This window comes from Dermacentor andersoni, chromosome 3 (assembly GCF_023375885.2).
Source record: "Dermacentor andersoni chromosome 3, qqDerAnde1_hic_scaffold, whole genome shotgun sequence".
Taxonomy (NCBI): Eukaryota; Metazoa; Arthropoda; class Arachnida; order Ixodida; family Ixodidae; genus Dermacentor; species Dermacentor andersoni.
Window position 1 is genome coordinate 56,551,405 of NC_092816.1, and position 21,428 is coordinate 56,572,832.

The 21,428-nt window shown below is 49.2% G+C and overlaps 1 protein-coding gene across 3 annotated transcripts in view; it reads right to left on the minus strand.

Annotated features, from left to right (window-relative positions):
• Positions 1 to 10,065: 10,065 nt before the first annotated feature.
• Positions 10,066 to 21,428, minus strand: part of LOC126547702 (uncharacterized) — a 52,331-nt gene continuing 40,968 nt past the window's right edge. For all 3 annotated transcript variants that reach the window (XM_055063241.2, XM_055063250.2, XM_055063249.2), the window contains exons 2-5: positions 18,928 to 19,344; positions 16,043 to 16,213; positions 12,612 to 12,866; positions 10,066 to 11,542 (exon numbers count right to left, since the gene is read on the minus strand). In XM_055063241.2, coding sequence (XP_054919216.1) covers positions 11,438 to 11,542; positions 12,612 to 12,866; positions 16,043 to 16,213; positions 18,928 to 19,299 — 903 coding nt within the window. In that variant the 5' untranslated portion in view covers positions 19,300 to 19,344 and the 3' untranslated portion in view covers positions 10,066 to 11,437. The remainder of the gene's footprint in view (positions 11,543 to 12,611; positions 12,867 to 16,042; positions 16,214 to 18,927; positions 19,345 to 21,428) is intronic.

The window sequence follows — 21,428 nt, forward strand, 5'->3', positions numbered from 1 at the left end:
CTGCCGCTGTACGTCGGCTAAGCCAGATACACGGGACAAACGATAGGTGGTGCATGCACCTAAACTTCGCTCGTGGCATCTGCGTCAGTAAAGAGGGCGCAATGTCGCTTTCGACAATGTTTTGTATCAAACACTGAATCTGGCTGAATCTGCTTTTGGTGAATTTCAGTCAGAGTAAAGTCTGGCTATATACTTTTGATTTCGGTGAGTACGAGTCCGGGTGAGCCTGATGAGTCGACCTTCTGCTGAGTCTGAGCCCGAGTGAGCCCGGTTGAGTCCGATTTTTTTTTTTTTTATGTGAGTCTGAGCCTGAGCGGGCCCTAAGTATGTATATTGGGAGTGACTTTTGAGTGAGTTCTGTTGAATTTGCCTAGCCCTGCTAGTATTGCAGCGAGGCCCAGCTTCCGAGGCCGCCCAACTCTCCGTGCACAGCGAGGCGCCCCTTCACACGTCATCACAGACCGTGGGATGGCGTGCAGATTACTGACGACGTCTTCAAGTTAACTTTGCACGACCCATCGCAAAACGGCCACCGACCACCCGCAGATGAGTGGGCTGACAGGGACTGAACAAAACAATGACCGACGTGGCCTCCATGTGCGTGGACGTCCAACACAAGACCGGGGATAATGTGTTGCCGTACGTGACATTTGCGCATAACAGCGCCACGCAGGAGACCGCACGTTTCGCCACATTTTACCTTGTTTACGGCTGAGAGGTACTAGATGATGCCACAAGGAGTGCCATTGTGCAGCGGCAACGATCGGCTCCCCCCAGTCGTCGAAAAAATTTCGCACAGCCCGCTGAGTGAAGCACGTCAACCTGCCCGCATGAACATCGGGAAACAACATGGCGCTGATGAATGATGCCACAACCGACATCATCGACAAGTCGCGTACAAGCCTTGGTGACAAGGTCTGCGTCTTGACCGCCGTTCGCCGACAGAAAGGGCTCTTCCGAATCATTTTTCTTAGTCGGTACTTACGAACTTACCAGGTTTCGCAACGCGCTATAGTAAATGTGAATTATGAAGCCCTTGTCGACCTCGTTCAGTTTCGACGTCGAGAGCCCCAGTCGGAGGGAGGTGGTCCAAATTGTTCGCCTAAAAGCGTACTGCACGCGATGACGGCATTTTTTTTTTTCTGCAATACTTGACGTTTGTTTTTCACGTCTCGGCAAGGAAATGTCGTTCGAATCCGCTAAGGTTCGCGAGAACTTTATCCGATTGGTCGGCGGCCTTCGCTAATAACGTATTCACTGCCGCTATTCGACGGTTTTGTTCTTGTGAGCACTGTTTGTGGAAGAACTTTCTTGTTGATACAGTCCTGTGGGCGTAATTCATTTCCCTTTATTCTAAGGACTTCGCGCGGAATTCACAAATCTTTTCGTGCGTAAGTGATGTTCGCCAATGGACGGCAGCCTTCGCTGATAACGTGTCCAACATCATAATCGGCTGGTAATTGCACCCAAGAACAGTTCTTGGGGTAGCATCTTTTTCTTTTCTTTATGTGTGAAAATACAGGCCCTCGTCCGTCTTCAGCGTTTGCGTGTGTTTGGGTTACTATTTATATGTGTTGTTTTTTTTGCCGATCATCGAGCGGATGCTCTTTGTGGCTGAGGGATAATGCCACCCGATGTTAACCTAACGTGTCTGATTAAACGTGGCTGGTCGCTGAATCACGCCACTCTATGAACGAAAAGGCCTTCTTTTAAATGTTGATAATATCGAAAGTTGTATATTGCCCATATCGATCGTTACTGCCCAACTAGCATGCAAATTTCGCAGAGAACATCCTCGTAAGCGGCTGTGAATAATTAGTAGCGAACATTAGTAGAAGTAACAACTGTGAACGATTTACTGGCGAACGTAAAGCACTTAATTCCTTTAAAAACAGCAGCTCGTCTGTAGCACGCAACATGGCTGACGGAGCAGAAAAGGAGGAGGAGGAGGAGGAGGAGGAGGAGGAGGAGGAGGAGGAGGAGGAGGAGGAGGAGGAAACTTTATTTGTAAAAATGAGCTGACGGTGTAGTCCGAGGTGGGCGGTTCACTAGTCCAGGATGCCGTGGGCCAAAAACAAAATATACATGCAGATCCTACCCACTGTGTGGATCAGCATTTCGTGGGTATAGCAGGCTATTAGCATAGTTAGCGGTTCTGCGAAGTTTAACAGGTTGTTTGACAACATTGTCTTGGTACTGCAAGCAATTGTTTGTGTGATGCGAGCGTGGGCTCAACAAAAACGAAATTGCAATGACGCAGTGACTCAGTGACGACGATGGTTTGAGGACGACGGTCACGTGACAAGAATAGCACGGCAACGATGCCATGGCGACGGTCCTATTGTACTCTGGTGAAAAAAAAAAGAAACCGTTGCAAGCCGTTTCGCTACGACCTGGGCAAATCTCAAAGGCGGTGCATTGTCACGTGGCGTCGCAAAGCACTAGCTGCCACGAGCGAAGAATGGGGGAAACCGAGGGGCTGTCGGTTTTGTAAACAAATTGCTGCTGTACCACCTGACGTGCGCGTTTACCGTCTCAAAACGCTGTCTTGCACGAGAGTAGGATTGGTAAGATTGCTCTCTCGCACGATGCATGCCTCCGCGGCCTAAATGGTAGAGCATCAGGCTGCAGCGCCTGTGGGACCCTGGTTCAAATCCCACCGTCAAGTGCGGAATGTACTCATTGAAGAGGTTTAGCGCGAAAGCTTAGACAGGGGAGAAGAATGTTTTGCATTAAAAAAAAAACATTAAAAACGGTGTACTGCCTGGGGTTCGCAATATGGCGAAACGATTTCAACGCCATGTGTCTCCATAGCTAACTTAGTATGAAACACAGACCTGTAGTGGCGCCCCCGAAGTAGTGGAGAAAGACAATAAGCATTCATCGCAACAGTATATTTCGTCGGAAGGCTGCCTGATTCCAGCCCACCCGCCGTGGTTGCGCAGTGGCTATGGTGTTGGGCTGCTGAGCACGAGGTTGCGGGATCGAATCCCGGCCGCGGCGGCCGCATTTCGATGGGGGCGAAATGCGAAAACACCCGTGTACCTAGATTTAGGTGCACGTTAAAGAACCCGAGGTGGTCGAAATTTCCGGAGTCCTCCACTACGGCGTGCCTCATAATCAGAAAGTAGTTTTGGCACTTTAAACCCCATTATTCATTGATTTCAGCCCCTATACGAATGCGCACTGGGAAGAGCATGATTGCCTCTTACACTCGGGATGCTGACAGCTAAAAATGTGTGTGAGTTCGTGCGTGCGTTCCGCTAGCTCGAGATGGTGGATCGCTTTTAGCCGGGATTCGTTCTCAAGGTGAGGAAAAGGCTCGCTTCGCGAAAAGGAAATAATAATAAAAGATACGAACAGCCGATCGTAGCGAGGATTGGAAAAAGAAAGAAAGCAAAAAAAAAAAGATGGAAGAGGCAGCAGCTGCGCGGGGACACTTCGCGTCTTGTCGAGTTCCATTTCAGACTCTCCTGTTCGATTTTTATACATTTCCAGAAACTCGTTGCATACATAGCGACAGTACGTACGATTCGGTGTTGCGAATGCGGGCTGGGAAACACGGAAATGGTAGCGGAGCAAGCGTCTCTCGTGTGTTCGGGACACTCCGAAGAACTTTTCTTTTCAATCAGCAGGGATCAATTTGAAAGATATACACCCGTGCTCAGAGGCAAATAGATGGGAAGGAATACGCATCGGCATGCTCGGATCACAGAATTGGCGCGCCTACATTCTTCCCGCTTTCCTTCACTGCGGCGGTGTTCAAAACTGAACACTATCAATTCAGGGACCCGCCGTGGTTGCTCAGTGGCTGTGGTGTTGGGCTGCTGAGCACGAGGTCGCGGGATCGAATCCCGGCCACGGCGGCCACATTTCGATGGGGGCGAAATACGAAAACACCCCTGTACTTAGATTTAGGTGCACGTTAAAGAACCCCAGGTGGTCGAAATTTCCGGAGTCCTCCACTACGGCGTGCCTCATAACCAGAAAGTGGTTTTGGCACGTAAAATCCCATAATTTAATTTTTTTAATCAATTCTGGCCACTGTCAAATTCCGCTATATTGTTGAAGTCGACATCGTCTCATCGTTGATTCGCTCACAGGGTTGCTATACGGCCGCCCCTCTGGTCGGCTAAAAACGCGAGCGAGGAGGAATTCGACAACATTGAGAATTTTACAGGGCCCGGAATAGCATCCTCGGTTGTCTTTGTTTTTTATTGTGTTTGGTCAAGCCTCAATATGTGGCTCACATCTGCCCCGTCCGTCTATCCTTTCCGTCACGGCGTCGTTGTCGTCAGACCCCGCTGTCAAGAAGAGTCTGTTGCTGGGCCTGTTGGTACATACTTTTAGAAACGACGTAACCCAGCCTTTAAGATGCAAACACCAGGCGAGAAGTAGACAGACACGCGCTAAGACTAGCAGCAAGTTTAATGAAAACAACAAGTCACGTGGTATGTACGACGCGTGCGCACTCTGGCTGCCCTGCGAACTTCTGTGCGCTTGTTTTCATTAAACGTGTTGCTAGTCTCAGCGTGTGTCTGTCTACTTCTCTCCTGGTGTTCGGGCCTTAAAGGCTGGCTTCCATCGTTCCCTCTGTCAACCTCAATTGCACCCCCACGCCACCTACCCTGCATAAAGAATTGAATTAAAACATCGCCCACCACCTCTCGGGATCTAACTCATGCGCCTACCTCAATGCGTAGTCAGGGCCAGCCGGGCAGCGCTAACCGCTGCGCAATCGCGTAGATTCGATGCTGGGCTATTTCCAGTGGCGTAGCCAGGGGGTGGCGCATCGGGTCACGTGCCTCCCCCTCACTCGAAAATGTTTGTTTCTATATAGGCCCGCCCAACCCCTCCTTCTTCTCCCTTCACCATCTCCGCCCCCAGAGAAGCCGGTGTGACTTCCCCCCCCCCCAAAAAAAAAGAAAAGAAAAGAGCAATCAACTGTGGCTACGCCATTTGCTATTTCTATGGAGTCTCGTGCGTCATCTAGACTCTGAGAGTGGTAACATCTGGGCATGTATCTCAGATGCCACAGATGCCAATACACTGTAGCCTTCGAAGACGGCGGTGTGTTTCACGTTGCAATGATAGCACAGTCCTCGAGAAGATTTCAGCGTCCACTGCGAGAGTCTATACTGCTGTCACAGTTACTGAATTCAGAGCCCGGGGCCCCGCTGAAGTCTGCTTAATTTTATTGCGATTATCAATATTTGGATACTTCACCCCGTTTGCGGTACATTGGTCGTATCTATCCTCTTTCCCGCCAACTTCGGTCCCTGGGAATGTGCCGCTTTTCAATGATCTTGGTTTGGTTTGGTTCGGGGCCTATGGGTGTGGCTCAACTAACTACGGTGGATCGATCATGAATCGGGCGGCAGTAGGTAAAAAGGGAACAAATTTTAACGGAATTTCGTAAATTGACAATGATATATTAACGCTAATCAGTAATATCAATTTTCAGGCTATGTTATTTTTATGAATCTCTTTCACGACAACTTCTATCAATGGGCATTTTCCACGGCATACGTGCCGCTCTTCAATGGTAAAAAATATATATATTAAAATTTATCCGGTGCTGCGTGGATTCGAACCCGCGACATGTATTTAGGCAGTCTTGTCTAAATATCCAGGGTGTTCTTTTTTAGAAGGTTCAATTTTTTTTTTTTTTAAGTTGCCTGTGGCAGATACACTCTTAGGCAAAGTTACACCCTTTGGAGTGTATCTCTGCTGCACAACAATAATCGTCATCTGCCTCGCTTGCGTCTCCTTTCTTGAAAACGCTGCGCCCGCTACTTTCCTGTCGGGAATGATATGTCATTCTGATCACGCTCATGCCGTTCGCTACAGGGATGTACTGGGCTCGCCGCGTGAAAGAAAGTAAATGCGGTCAAGACAGATGACGGTTATTGCTGTGTGGCTGTGTGTCCTTTTGCTTAAGAGTGTAGCACAATTCTAACCCTTGATCTAAATTACTCGCTGAGGTGGCCATTACTTTCACGAGAAGTCGATAGCCTAATTGAATAATGAACATAATTACCCTAACAAACGTTTTATTTAATTATTTTACGGCACATATTTGAATCTACTAATTATATCCGGTGAGTTCGCAAGGCTTATCGGCTTGGACCGAATTCTCCGGACTGCACCATTCTCGATATACCAATTTTCAAAGTGTCCGACGAAGTACGTTGGCGTTCCAGTTAGTTCTGTGCTTCGATGCATGAAACATAGTTTTCTTAAAAGAAGTACAATTTTGGACCTTCTGGGAAAAAATAGCACCCGCATAACTCGACGCCTGTTCAGAGATTGCCACAGCTCCTTCAGGTTGCGCAGCGCGTCCGGATCAAGCGCAAGAGCGGAGCCCGGCTGCAGCACAAGCCTCGTACATGACGCGTTTCCGGCGGTGGCTATACGGTGTGTTGCTACATTGCTTCAATGCGAATTGCTTTACCGTCGACAGTCATCCTGCGGTGGCGTCTCTCGGGAGTCTTTTCTTATCATTCTTGTGCTTTTATCTCTCGGATGCACACGAAACCACGAATTCAACGTTTGCCTGCAATCAATAGCTCTCAGACACTTCTTTCTCGAATGCGGTGACAGTTAAGTGGCTTAACTACACACGTTGGCCTGTGCCGAGATGTCCAGCTGCCGTCCTCTGCATTTTGTGTTCGTATTTTCTTCTTCCTTACAGCTGTAACAATGTTTCAGCATGCCAGCAACCAGCTCGCCCATCTTTCAGCGTTTGTAGCATCGGTGAACGGTTCCCGTCGGAGGCGGTAGCACGGATAGCATCTCGACTTCCAGGCGAATGCTTCGATCGCACTGAAGCCGCGGTTAGCTTCGTCGAGTTCTGCATGAATGCTTTGATGTATCACAGCGACGAATGCCGAGATAGACGGATGCGACGTTTGTATTACTTTTTTTTTTCTTTGTCGCAGCCCTATATACACGCACCTTGCAACAGAATGATAGCGCCGCGACGCTTTAACTTATCACTCCAGCGTCCCGGCCATCAGCCGTTTGCTGTGTGAGAAAAACGAGACGACACGCCAAACAAGAGAGGCGCCCATCTTTCATCGCTCGGCCGGGTGCTACGCGCCGCAACAGCCGGGCTTCGCCGGACTCGCACCCGTATTCTAGAATGTTCCTCGACTCAGTGCGTTATCTCGGCTCAACGACGATGATGACGAACTGCACCTACGGCCGTTGCATCAGGCGGGCGTCCGTAAATGCTCTAGCCATTGAAACTTTTTTTAAAAAAAAGGAGAATACAATACAAATAAAAGGCCAGAAAGAAAGTATTGATAGCACACGTTTAAGGGTAGGTGCTGTCGGCGTTTTAATTGAATACTCAGACAGAGACAACGCTGAGGCGGGTCGAGCGCGAGCACCACCAACAACAACAACCGTCTTCTTCCTCTTCGTCTTCTGCTGGCGCCCGTATCTCTCATTACAGTATATTGGGTGTTGGTCAGCAGCCCACAGACACAGCCACGTTCCTTTTTATCCAGTGGCCGTGACACAGCACTCCATCAGTCACGGAAATGCCACTTATCTCCTCGTCGCACGAACGTGAGTGACATTGAGGCGGCGCCACGACGTCAGCGCCACCTCCAGAAGCGTGGCAACGAGGCACCGTACTTCTTGGTAAAGCCACTGCAAGTTGCAGTGACTTTAGTACTTGGCTGGAGCCGGCGAAGAGCTTCAGCATGAGCTGCGTTTCCGAATACAGTGGTCACGCTTCTGTTCGCGCTTCTAATAACAAGCATTATCGTATACAGAGTGTATGCAAAGTGAGTCCAGTAACATATATATATGCCGGGCACGAGCATTTCGACGTTTCCGGAACTCGGGCAGATCTTTCCTCATCATAAGCGATAGGAGGCGTCAGTGTGAATATACTATCGGGGTCAAAGGAAACGCGAGTAGAGGAGCGCGTGCCCGTATCTTAACTGAAGGTATTGACACGTATACTTGTCTTTATCGGGCGACACGTTTGGCCGCCTAACAAATGTTATCGCACAGCGCGGGACGCGCCTGCATGCATCCGAAGTTTCTGGAAAGTTATCGATGCTTCTACCCGGCTGTCTGTTGTCGCCTAACCTTGTGTTATCAGATTTCATCGCGTGACGCGAATGGTGTAGAACTTTGTGGAAGGCACGCGGGTCCCAAAGATTAGTCTGGAACATTCGACGACTGCTGTATAAAAGCCGACGCGCTTGACCCGCTGATCAGATTTTCGACGATCGCGGACTGTGTTCGCCGCTGTCGCCGTTCTTTGAGTGTAGCCGGTTTTTGAGGGCACAAGTTCGCCCAATAAAACGCTAGTTTCGTCTTCCTCAGTTTGGCTGCTTTCTTCACAGTCACTACCACGTGACAGTATATTGCGTGCCGTCTGCCAGTACGTCATCATTATACTAACAGGCGCGCACATCCGGTTTGACCGCAATATGCGACGATAGTCATGCTACACTGAAACACATTTGTTTTGGTTCCCTTTTATTTGAAAGCCACAAAACAAAAGTCAAACAAACGCGAAAAATCCCAGTATAACGCGAGCGTCACCGCATAGTGCGGCGAGACCGGGTGTGAGCCTCCGTCAGTCCGTCAAACTTGCTCCGTCAAACTTGCCGACGACGCGTACTGTATCCACAGTTAGAGGTATGTTCCAGGCACAGGCTCCGCTGTTCGCGTTTCATTTGCCGTTGGTAGTAAATCAAGTCCCACTTATTTTACAGCGAAGCTGTATACCTTTACCGTCCAAGGAAATTTTCGTGTAGTTGTAAGCGAAAAACTCCCCATACGTGGGCCGACCCCGAAGTTAGTGCAAAGCCGGGCCGACCCGCGATGGAGGTGCAGTTCACCATTAAGGGGCCCACATACACAGCTTCGCTGGTCATCCTTCTTCACAGAGTGGAAGGACACAGATTTTTTGGTTCCATCATTCATTTAGGGCTAGCTTTCTTTCACGTTTTTAGGTGGCAGCGCACTTTTTTGCCTGGAACTGTGGGAACAGGCGGAACGAACGGCCATGAAAGGCGCCGAGCCTAGGTCGGTATTCCCAAAGAACGTTCTTACGCTAAAGCTACCCGCCGCGGTTGCTCAGTGGCTATGGTGTTGGGCTGCTGAGCACGAGGTCGCGGGATCGAATCCCGGCCACGGCGGCCGCATTTCGATGGGGGCGAAATGCGAAAACGCCCGTGTACTTAGATTTAGGTGCACGTTAAAGAACCCCAAGTGGTCGAAATTTCCGGAGTCCTCCACTACGGCGTGCCTCATAATCAGAAAGTGGTTTTGGCACGTAAAACCCCATAATTTAATTTTTAATTTTTTACGCTAAAGCTCTTGATAAGGACCGATGACAGCCAATGGCGACGTTGGACACGTCATTAGCTACGGCGGCCGGCCAATGACAGCGACCACAATTAAGAACAAAGAAAGCGTGGTCGGTTCGACCCCTGTTCGTCACGCAGGCTTGCCACTACTGTTCGCTAGCCACGACTTTGTCATCGGCTGTTACGTCATCAACGTAACAGTCGCCGCGCCGACAGATGCCGAATGGGTCGAGAGTAAGTGCGCTTGCTCTAAAAGTGAGCGCGAGAGTAGAAGGTTATGGAACCGAATTCAGAAGACTTTTCGTTGGCAAGTGCCCTATTTCATTGGCCAACTGTCTTTAGTAATTATATGTCTAGCATCAGGACTGGCTCATATTACTTTCTTTCTCTTACGAACGATTATAGTGTAGGTATTCTTCGTGAATTCATCTGAAAAACGTTGTTGCGCTAGACTTGTTCGTGATATAATTGTTCTCCAGCCAATCCTGAAACTAGACGTATTATTGGCGAAGGCGACCGGCCACTGGCAAAGTCCACTTAGGCTTTGTAAAGCTTTGTCCATTCGGCCCCTCGTCTATGGGCACTGTTGTTGTGGTACTGTTGGTCACTGTGGAAAGATTCAGCCCAAGGTCGCTATAGTCATATTTGAAAAACAACTCGAAAATGGGACTGGCGTTGGCGCCCCTGCCAAATGAAAAAATGTCAGTGTTCCTCACATTTACCACTCTTTTTCTTTCTCGCTCCTTTTTTTTTCCTTTATTGGGTTCTCTTTCGCAATCTCCGGTGCTGCTGCCCGGTACAGTGTTTGCTGTCGGCACAGTTGCTTCGACAGCTGGGCCAGCGTGCCTAGCTTGACGTCACAACCTATAATGAATACACGCTTCAACGACGCGACCAAGGACGTCGCCAAAAGTTTGTACATAACCGACTCGGGAGCCAGCCAACGAGAGGGACTTAAAGCAGCGTGGTCACTGTTCCAACCTCAGAGTGCTCAACCTCCAGCCTGCTCAACTTATTTGATCCCACTTTCATGGGAAGCTAGGTAATGCTTACAAGGACACCCTCGAACTGACTGAGATTTGCAGGAGCGTGACCTTGCCTCGACCCGCCTCTGCCATCCCATTGCAGCACATTTGGCATTTCATTTCATTTCATTTATTGTACCTTCAAGGCCCGAAGGCGTTACGGAGGCGTTACGTTACGAAGACGTTACGTTACGAAGGCATTCAAGCAGTCCGTTTGGGAAGCACTGACCCTGAGCCCCTAAGTTGTGACAGCGGATGACTGCCCTACGCAAAAAAAAGAAAAACTGTAAACGCAGGACTCCGCTTTCCGAGTACCGAGGACCTGTGTGGTATGCTTTGAGAATGCTGCGTGCTACTCTTGCATTGTACGCTCGTTTGAACTTCTTCGTGCTTCTCTCCTTTCTTTCTACTCCCCCTGGGCCCCTCCCCTCAAGCAAAGTAGCTATGTCAACTTTCCTGTATTTGTATACCTGCCGTCTCTTTGAAGGGGTGAAATCTGCAGTCTATCCCATTCTAATAAGGTACTGCTTGACGTGAGCTCGCAGCCGTGCTTCCTCGACAGGCGGTTCCGCATTATGAAGGTAACATCCTTGCATATTGATCGCGCTAAGATAGGGTATTGCGTCAAGGGCTGTGCGAGATAAGCCTTCGATAGCTTGACGAGCAAGATCGTCTACTCTCACAGCCAGATGTACGTTCCTGGCAGAGAATGTCGAAGAATCGTCCTTGGTGTTCGCCTTCTCATCAGTGCTTTCATTGCATCTTCTTCAGCAACCTTCCAAACTATGCGGATTGTAACGTGAGGTCTACGACGCTCGACCGCCGCAGTAACGTACGGTCAGGGAGAAAGTAACTGTGACCACGGGTACGCTGCCCCCTCCGTTGGCTGGCCGAAACGAACAGACAGGCAGACGGCGCCGTCTTTTCTGACGGGAGGTAGTTGTAGTGGGAAGCAGAGAGCGAGGCTGGAGACAGGAAATAAGTTAACACGGAGTGTAATGGTGGGGGATGTGGCGAAGATTCCCCGAGCAGGAGGGCTAGCAGCCCATATAGGCAGTGCGTTGCGAAGCGGGTTCACTGCGCTTTCCGCTTGGCTTCGACGTAGGTCAGGACGATCTTCATCCTCGGCTGAACCACCAAGTCGTCCGTACCCGGCAGGCAGATGTCTTCGTACACCAACTGCGCACACAGAATGAGCGCGAGGCGGTGAGAATTAGGAACGTTTCCACCTCTCTCTTTGGCACGGCGGTACACACGCTGTTCTCTATAGATTAGAACTTCGAACAGCGTGCTGCAATGCAAACAAAAGCGTATCACGGCATCTGCCTCTAAGTTCCGGATACAGGTCTCAAAGCTTGAGTGAACTGAAACTGAAATATATAAACTGAAACATTTCTCTCTTTGTTCGCTCAGCACATCAGTGGTCGAGAGCCCTGGCGAGTACTTGGGGACGTCAATATGCGAGCCGACGCCGAAATGCTTAAATGTAAGATACGTTCACCATATCTTTCGTATGCGCATGCACGCCCATAGCATATACTTTGGTGTTTCTGCAAATGCAAGAAAACTGCCAAGCTCAACGTGGCAAACAATGCTTTCCATCAAAAATGTGATGGGAAATGAATCTAGGACACACACACACACACACACACACACACACACACACACACACACACACACACACACACACACACACACACACACACACACACACACACACACACACACACACACACACACACACACACACAAACAAACAAACAAACAAACAAACAAAAGAAAAGGTATCACTCCCGAGCCCCACTAAAACCACAGCTACTACATCGCGCAGCAGGTATTCTATAGGCACACGCGCTTACATACTTTGACTTCTAAATGAAACGGTCGCACGCTCCCTTTTCCTTTTAATGTTCAGGATAAAAATAGGACAGCACAGCCCGTTCTTCCCGTGTTGTCCGATTGGTGAAGCAAGTTCTAGAAAAGTATGAGCCTGCTACCTCTGTTGCAACCTTCCCTTAGTGCGAGGTAGGAAACCGGAGGATTTAACTCAGGTTAACCTCCCTGCCTTTCTCTGATTTGTACATCTCTTTCTTTCTCGTGTTCGCCTCACCACTGCCACGACCTCCGAGAAAAATGGCTGGTGTAGAGCAAAAAAAAAAAAAAAGATTTGCTAGCCGTGATTTCGGAGGTCATGCCGTAACCCCCACGTCGAATGGTTTCACCACCAGGGTTCCTTCCTCCTCCTCACCTTTCCAAAGCGGTCCGAGATGGCGATCTTCCAGGCGCGCTCGGGCGACGCCCTGAGCCCCGCGACGGACTCGACGATGTAGCAGGCCCGCGTGGCCGAGAATCCCAGGTGGAGGACGCCGCTTCCCCGGCCGGTGTCCTCGGCCAGCTTGTAGTCGGCGCGCCTCAGCGCTTCCACCAGGGACATCTTGGGCGAGACGGTGATGCTGGCGTCCAGGTCTTCGCCGTCGCTCCGCACCACCAGCTTCGCGCCGGGCTGCGAGGAGAGAGACCACGCACGAGGGGCGTGGAACATCGTTATGTTTTTATTACTCAGAATGCCCCTAAAGGCCCCCTTGCAGGAGGGAATTACAGAGGGTGGGGGACAGTAACGCATGCAGATGTCATCATCATTGTCATCATCATCATCATCATCATCAGCAGCAGCAGCAGCCTATTTTATGTCTTCTGCAGGATGAAAGGCCCTCTCGCAGTAGGGTATCACATGGGAAAGGGGGGGGGGGGGCAGTAACGCATGCAGATGTCATCATTATCATCATCAGCAGCAGCCTATTTGATGTCCGCTGCAAAAGACGAAGGCCTCTCCCCGCGATCTCCAATTACCCCTGCCTCAGATGTAACAAATTTTTAATAAGTCGAAACAAAGGCGGAAACTGATAAACTATAATCACAATAAAATAAATGATGATACAAGGCCAATAAGATTGGCGTGGTATTAATAATAATCGGAAGTGTACAAAAAGAGAATGCGAATCACAAGCACACCGAAATGGAGGGTAATCTGGTTTATAAAAAGTACACGCGCCATAGTTGCGGGTAACTGACAGTTTGGCTTTAAATAACTTACAATGAGAATATGTAACATATATATGCGGAAATTGCCACGTACATATTAAGAGGTCCCGATGTACGAGGACGCAAGAGGATTGTTCTATGGATTTTCAGGCAAGATTGGCTCACAGGAAGTAACTGAGTAAAAGAAACCGCCAGGATGTGTCGGAGCTCTAAATTTGAGAAACAAATGTAAACTTTGTAGTTGCTTCGCCAACTTCCTGTAAGCAAAGTGTACTGAAGAGTGTCAAACACATGTGTGTCCTTGACGAAATGGCACTAAAACAACGGGCGAATTGCAACGAAAATCCGCTTCCTCTTCTCCAATTCACCGCCTCGAACGATAAATATTCACGAAATAGATTTCGAGAACTTTCCCCAAAAGCATGTCATTTGAGAAAATACAAGCCCAATAGAGCCAGTCGAAAGAAAATATTTTTGCCACCACAACCAAAACTGCCGGACCATTCTTTTTTAATAGAGTTTATTTCCTTCTTCTTCCAGGAGCAAAACGATGCAACCCCACCTTAGCGACATCCCGCCCCGTAGCTCGTCAATATTAGCGATCCAATAGACAAACGAGTTGGCGTTTTTGTAAACAAACACGCGTACTACAAACAAGAAGAGCCAGATGACCGCGTCGACACTTCTGTCCTTGACGAAGAACATTCTTTGCGCACGTCGATTAACCTTGCATGCCGATAAAATTGGCGCTAGCGAACTCCACTGGCGTGAATTTTGTCGGCGCGCAAGATTAAAAGGCGTGCGCAAAAAAAAAAAAAACTGCTTTCTGCAAGGTCCTCTTTTGTCAGCGCACGGAAAGTGACAGCGGATCTTCATGACGTCACGATCCGTATAGTTTACCCATGGCGGCGGTGGTGGCGAGAAGATATACCTGCGGCGTGCCCCCTCCCCCCCCCCCCCCCCCAAGTGCCAAAGCCCCCCAAAAAACGAACACACTGTAGGAACATGTTTCTGGGCTGTGCGCCAACGCTTCTTATAAGGGGCCCAAGGGCTTCGTTTTGAGAAACAGGGATGTTGCGCCATCGTCGATCAGTTAACCACCAGGAGGTCTTCTAGAATTTCGTCGCACAGAATGCGGCAGGGCAGCTGATTTCAAAATGACCCGCACGTGTCGTTTGTACGAGCAGAGTACCGAGATAATAACGCGCGGTGAAATGTTAGAGGAGCTTGCTATCAGTCAAAAGTCGAGATAAATGTCCCAAGAACACCGCTCAGATCGCCTTGTAAGCGCAAGAAAGTACAAATTGTATCTACTGCCGCATGCTCTTTCCAGAACATATAGGCGCTGGACACCCCTCCAACGGTACGTGTACTAGTCGAGATTGCCAAGATCTTTCGTAAGAAAACGCTCCTGTGGACCGTGCTTTTGATTGTACAGTCGCGATCAATTTGAAGGTGATCGCGCGAGCATCGACTGGCGGACCTTCCAAGCAGCATAGCTGCCGATTTCGGAACTGCGAAGATAAAGATTGCGCTGCCTTCTTCCCCTATTATGCTCTTCCAGGCTGCAACCATCACCCCCAAGACCAACTCGCCACATTTTCGTGTTTGTTTCCCTTTCATGGCAATGATCTATGTGCGTCGCTTCCTCGTGCATATCTTGGCTAACAATGACGCCTCTGTGCAAAAGCTCATAACGCAATCGAAATGAATTCGCAGGTTATGCCATGAACGGTGACGGGAGTGACAGCTTTTCAGGGAACACCAAAAGAGAGAGAGGGGAGCTATCTGATGTTTCCCTCTCGACCGACGGTGATGTAACGTGGCGCTGCTCCTAGTTTTGGTCGCCGCTCGAGCGATCACCTTGAAATTGATCGCGACTGTACATTAAAGAATCCTAAGCGGTCAGAATTTATCGGGTTCAAGTCGCGAAACCTTAGACAGTGGGCCGTGAGAGATGTCATAGTGGAGAGTCCCGGGTTAATTTCTACCACCTGAATTTCCTTTTCTTTTTTTCTTTTTTACCTTGACCCTAAAGCACGGTACGTGAGCGCGGCCGCTTTTGCACGCCGCTCCCACTGGAATGTGGCCGCAAATCAAAACCGCGGCCTCGTACTTATCTGCAGGACGCCATAGCAGGGCGACCCACCACGGCGGCGGGGGGAATAATTCAACCGAAGCACTCAACTACGACCTTCCCTCAAGAACCGCGTGTTGATTTGGGGTGTGAAACGCTCTAAACTTTTAACCTCCCTTTGAGACACTGGTCTCAAGGAGACAAGATATTTAGTTTTGATGTTGCGTGCTGCGGTGTTTTTCAGTGTATGCTGTCGGCTTGTAGTGGCGGCTGCGCATAATTACCGCTTCAATTTTCATCATACCTATCTGGAGTAGCACGCTAGGCGTGCTACGAGGAAAATTTCATAAGGATTAGTTATTGAACTCTCTCTCTCTCTCTCAACACTATCAATCAATCAATCAATCAATCAATCAATCAATCAATCAATCAATCCATCGATCGATCGATAATGTAATTATCTTTGTTCTATAGGCCGCTGACGCATTCGTACAAAGGCGAATGCACGCACGACATACTGACCAGTCATACAAAGGCGAATGCACGCACGACATACTGACCGGCGGTCGGAGATTCCTAATGGGCGGCAGGGGCGCGAACTCCGTGTTCGGCATGAAGGCGCTGCTCAGGCCCGAGAAGATGGGACCGTGCGGAGGCACCAGCTGGTAGGCGGGGCCAGCGCCCCCTAGGCACAGCTCCTGGATCGCCTCCAGCGCCATCGGGGACAGGCCCTGCGATGGAAAGAAGAGAAGAAGAAAACATACCCGGCGGTGAAGAACAGTCGGTATTGTACTATTTGAGCAGTAGAAGTGGGCGTATGTTGGAAACCCTCGAATAACGATTCGAATAGTGTCCTGTTCGGTTCTGTCTTCAAATCGAATAGTCACTATTCGTAAATGCGACTCTTTTTCGAATACTTTTCGAGTAATTCGGAACGTCACCTGCGCCCAAATAAACGTAAAATTGGAGCAAAAAGTACGTTAAACGTTCACTCCCGCCGGCACAGTATAGACATAAAACAAGAAAACTTGCGTAATGGAAGCAGGCTATGTCCCTTAGGTAGTCATTCTTTTACAGGCTGTACAGCGATCATTCGCGCTCTCTGAAGAGCCCTGGGCATGGGAAGAGACTACTTGTTTGCTCAAAATGCTACATTCGTGCTTTTAATAACGCCTCATAACGTACTATGAATGACAGCAGCTTGCTAACTTTAAGAATACTGAGATTTAAACATGGTTCAATTGCGGTAACGGCTATTCATTATTCGAAAGCTATTCGATTCGTATTCGATTCAGTCCCAAAAATCACTGTTTGCACACCTATGCTTAGTAGTGGAACTTTTAAATGATGGGCAATATCTTGAGAGCTCTGGTTATTGTCGGTACACACGGTTGTTATCGGAAGTTTCGAAGCCAGTGCTCCCGTGGACGGAGATAGCACGGAGTCAGGCAGAGATGTATGGGAAGAATTCCTCAACGTGTATGACACTGCTTCGCGCACACCGCACCATCTTCCAGCCTTTGCATCCATCCCCTCTGAACCTAGTGCCGCGGGGTGGCTGACCATACAGTTGACTGACGCCAAGGCCAGAGAGATACTTTGCAGCCTTCACTGATGACGGCGCTAAAGAAAGCAGCAAGCGAGGCCCAGAACTTACGGCCTCTTTTCCTTGCCAACAAATTAATTTCTTTTACAGGCATGGGTAACATTACAAGCTAGAGAGAGGCAGAATGCTAGGTTAGAATAGCTCTTGCACAACCTAATAATATCATGCAGGTAAGGTGACAATTTGTCGTCCTCCGCTACCCCCCCCCCCCGCCCCTCCCGACTAAAAGAGTATCATGGAAAAAATTCGAGGACACCTAAACACTTCTAATCAGTTGTGAATGCGAAGGCATTAATGTCCGATGGAACGGTGCTGAGCGGTCCTTCGAATTTGCGCTGCGAGTAATGTACCATAGCGGCACGAGCTGCCCGAGCCAGCAAGCAACAACAGCCTGCGGTGCCAACGCCGCATGCCACTGACTCGGCGATGCTCTCTTCCTCACGCGACACCTGACACGCTAATGCGGCAGCAGGTTAACCCTTTCGCCCGCCCTGCCAACGCCTCCTAGATACCATAAGTCTTGTGCACTTCGATCCATGACGGCATGCTGCCTTTCCCGACTGCCATAGAATATAATGGGGATGCTGCCGAGTAAACTGCGGCGATTTTAGCGTCACCGCTTTCGTCACGTCGGGTTTTACAGTGGAAGCTTCGGCCCAAGTAGCATGATGTCATAAAGCACAGTGCACAAGCCTGCTATCTAGGAGGTGGTGGCTCTTTTCCGTCGAGGAGCGCTCGTGCCGAGAGCGAGAGCGACGGTGACGTGGCGTCGCGGCGAAGCCCTCTCCCCTCGCGCAAGACCTGGCGCACTAAAGCAGCAGCAGGTGTGCCCTTTCCCCCGCTCTGCTCCTTCGAAGCGCGCTCGTGACGCGGCGTTGCAGCCCATGGCAATGCGAAGTTAGATGCCGTTTCGCAGCTACAGACGACATACGCCGGCTTTCTCGCTCAAAGGGCCATTTGACGCTTTCGCATCACGAGCGGAATGACAATTACCATTATCAATCATCATCATCACATAGTCGAGGAAGAGCTTTTGACTTTGAATGTCATTTGTGAATATCGGGATACGAGAATACGGTAAAATTTGATCGTATTATGGGGTTTGACCTACCAAAAACCACGATTTGATTTTGAGGCACACAGTAGCGGCGGACTCCGGATTAATTTTGACCGCCAGGGGCTCTTTAACGTGCCCCCAATGCACGGGAGACGGGCACATTTCGCCCCCATAGAAATGCGGCCGCCGCGGCCAGAGCTTGGTCCCGCGATCTCGAGCTTAGCAGCACACCTATAGCCGCCAAGCGACCGCGGCGGGTAATACGGTAAGATCGTCAGCATACCGCTTTATAATTCAACTTTCTACATTCTCGGAAGCGAGGACACTTGGGGTATGGCCGTCGGACATCATTGGCGCAGAAAACAGCGCGAGCGCCTCTACGGTACCTCAAGCCCAGAGGTCTTTTGGACCGCTCAAAGGCTCTGTGTTCATGTGTTTCCACTGTTCCCCTCCCCTTCTTTCTCGCTTTTCATTCCTGTACATCACCTTTTCCCCAGTGCAGGGTAGTAAACCGGAAGTGCGTCTGATTACCATTGCCTTTCCTTTCTTTCATCTCTTTCTCTCTACGCACGCGCGTATTACCAATATTACCTGCTTAAATTTGTACGCCAGTAAAAACAAAATGCTGGAACATCAGACTGAAGCAATTACACAAACGCGGGACACCGAGTTGGCTTTGTGTAGTCGCTTCGGTCCGGTCTCTCAATATAGTATTTGCACACAAATGTAAGTGTTTTTTTTAGCCAGCTAACCCCGTTGTGGAGTTTTCCGCAACGGCATACCTCTTCACTGGCGACCTTTCGCTTGATGGACGAGTAGAGCGCCGAGTAGAGCTGCTTGACGACTCCAGACACGGTCATGCCCTGAAGCTTGGCGAAGCGTTCGATGAGCCTCTCCAAGTCGCCCATGGTCATCGACGCCAGGGTGGCGTCCAGGGAGCACGACTCGGACGACGTCGCCGCCGAGGAGCCGACGTCGTTCTTCTTGGCGAGCAGCGGCGGCGAGGCGGACTTGCGGTCCACCTCGATGGCGTTGGCCCGGAAGGCGTCCTCCTCCGGCGGTCGCGGACTCGCAACAGCCGCGGCTGCTAGCAGGGAGGCAGCGCTCAGCAGACGGAGTAGCATGGTCGGGCAGATGACGAGACGTCCGCGCATTCAACGCCTCGAGAGAGTGGTCGCACCGCTGGCTTCTTTCTTTTTCTGCGCAAACAAAAACGCAAAACGTATCCAGCGATCAGCGTCCCTTGTGTCGACCTGCTCGTCTCGCCAGCCCTCCGACAGCGCTTCAACGGTCGCTCATAAGGCAGCACACTCTTGAACTACTGATTTATTCGTGGAGTTCTCAAACTTAAGCGACACTCGGGCTATGAGACGCGCCTTGGTGGAGAGGCGTCCGGATTAACTTTGACTGCCTGGTGTTCTTTGACGTGCACCTAAATGAAGCACGCGAGCTTTTCCTGCATTTCGTCCCCCGTCGAAGTGCGGCCGTCGCGGCCGGCAATCGAACCCGTGTCCTCGTGCTCGGCAACAGAACGCCACAGCCACTGCGCCTGCGCGGCGGGCCGGCTAACCAGTATACTGCGAGCACTAGTGGTCTTATTAGGCAGTAACACGAAGGCCGATTAGCGCTACTGGGCCCGCTATAATAATAACGATTTATTTCCATCACCATTACATTGATGGAGGGGATGGGAACAAAAACGATTGACGCTTGACTAAGTTCCCACCCTCATACAGCAGGTGAGCAGTGGCTTGCGACGGCACTTCTGTCACGGCAGCAAATACAAAGTCAAACAAAGCATTAGTACAAAAACATTTATGCAAAATACACAATCACCAGCGTGTGGGGAAAGAAATAAACTGATTGAAAAGAAAGACAAATACAGCAACTGAAAGCAAAAACGCTTATGAGACAGCGAAATAACAATAACAGCAACCAAAAATACGCTTATAAAACAATGAGAAACAGAAACGTTCACAGATGCCTAAATGTTGGACAATCAAAGGGACGCATTAAGGAGAAAGTAGTTGCGAAGGTTAGAGCAGCTAATGCTTCCTAAGTCTATATTTTTATCAATTAATTTGTTAAGTAAGGATGGAAGCTGAAATGCTGCCATTTGGCGCCCATAGTTTGTTCTTACTTTTGGTAATATCCAGTGTGGTTTATGACGGCGTGGATAAGTGCAACGAAATAATTCAATCGGGGCTAAGTCAGATATATTACTTATGCATCTTCTTTGTTCTACTTTGTAGGTGCGTAGTATTCTATAAGCATAAAGGCTGAAAACGTTAATAATCTTGTGCTTGAAAAATAAGTGTTTTCTTGAGTATCTATTTGGCAGGTTATGAACAAAAATGAGGGCCCGTTTTTCGAGAGTTCCTAGTTTTTTCAGACAGGTTTGTGTAGCAGTACCCCGTACTAATGAGCAGTAGTTTAGATATGAGCGAAATAATGCGTGATATAAAGAGAGTTTCACCTTTTGTGGGAGATAATTTTTCAAACGCGTTATAAATCCTATGCCTTTAATGCCTTTAATGCTACATAGTCTATGTGGTCGTCCCACAGCATGTTTTCGGTGAATGTTACGCCAAGTGATCTGAATGACCCTACTAACTCAATCTGGTCTCTGTTATAAATTAACTCACCGAAATCACCGCCTTGTTTTATTTTTGGGGCGAAAAAGTACTGCATTAACAGACAAAAGTTTTTTATCGGACCATATATGTATTTCTTCCAGAAGCACATTTGCATTTGTCCTTAACTTGCTACTGCTATCGTAAGATAAGAACAAACTAGTATCATCGGCGTATATTATGAAACGAACATTAGTATCCACGCTAATGATATCAATAATGTACAGGTTAAACCGCAATGGTCCCAAGATACTCCCAATGGTCCCAAGAGCTTAATGCTCGTTTAGTCTATTTTTACGCATCCTTGAAAGTTTTCCTTAATGAATTCGGTTGCATACGGCACTGCATGCCAGAGCGCTATGAAATGACGAGTCGGATATTTAAGTAGAAAAGTTTGGTTTTTACAGCGACGCGTTCTACAGGGCTAATAACCAAGGGGTACATACGCGCAGCTGCTGTAGAACAGCGTTTAGTACGTAAGCGCCATTTGCCATTGGCCAGCCGCCTTCGCGGCTCAAACGTTCATCATCCAGATTGGCTGTCATCCTTTACGAACAGTTCTAGCGGTAAAAGAGAGAGGGGGGGAGAGAGGGAGAGAAGGGAGAGAAGGAAAGGCAGCGAGATTAACCATAGCGGTAAAGTTCTTAAAA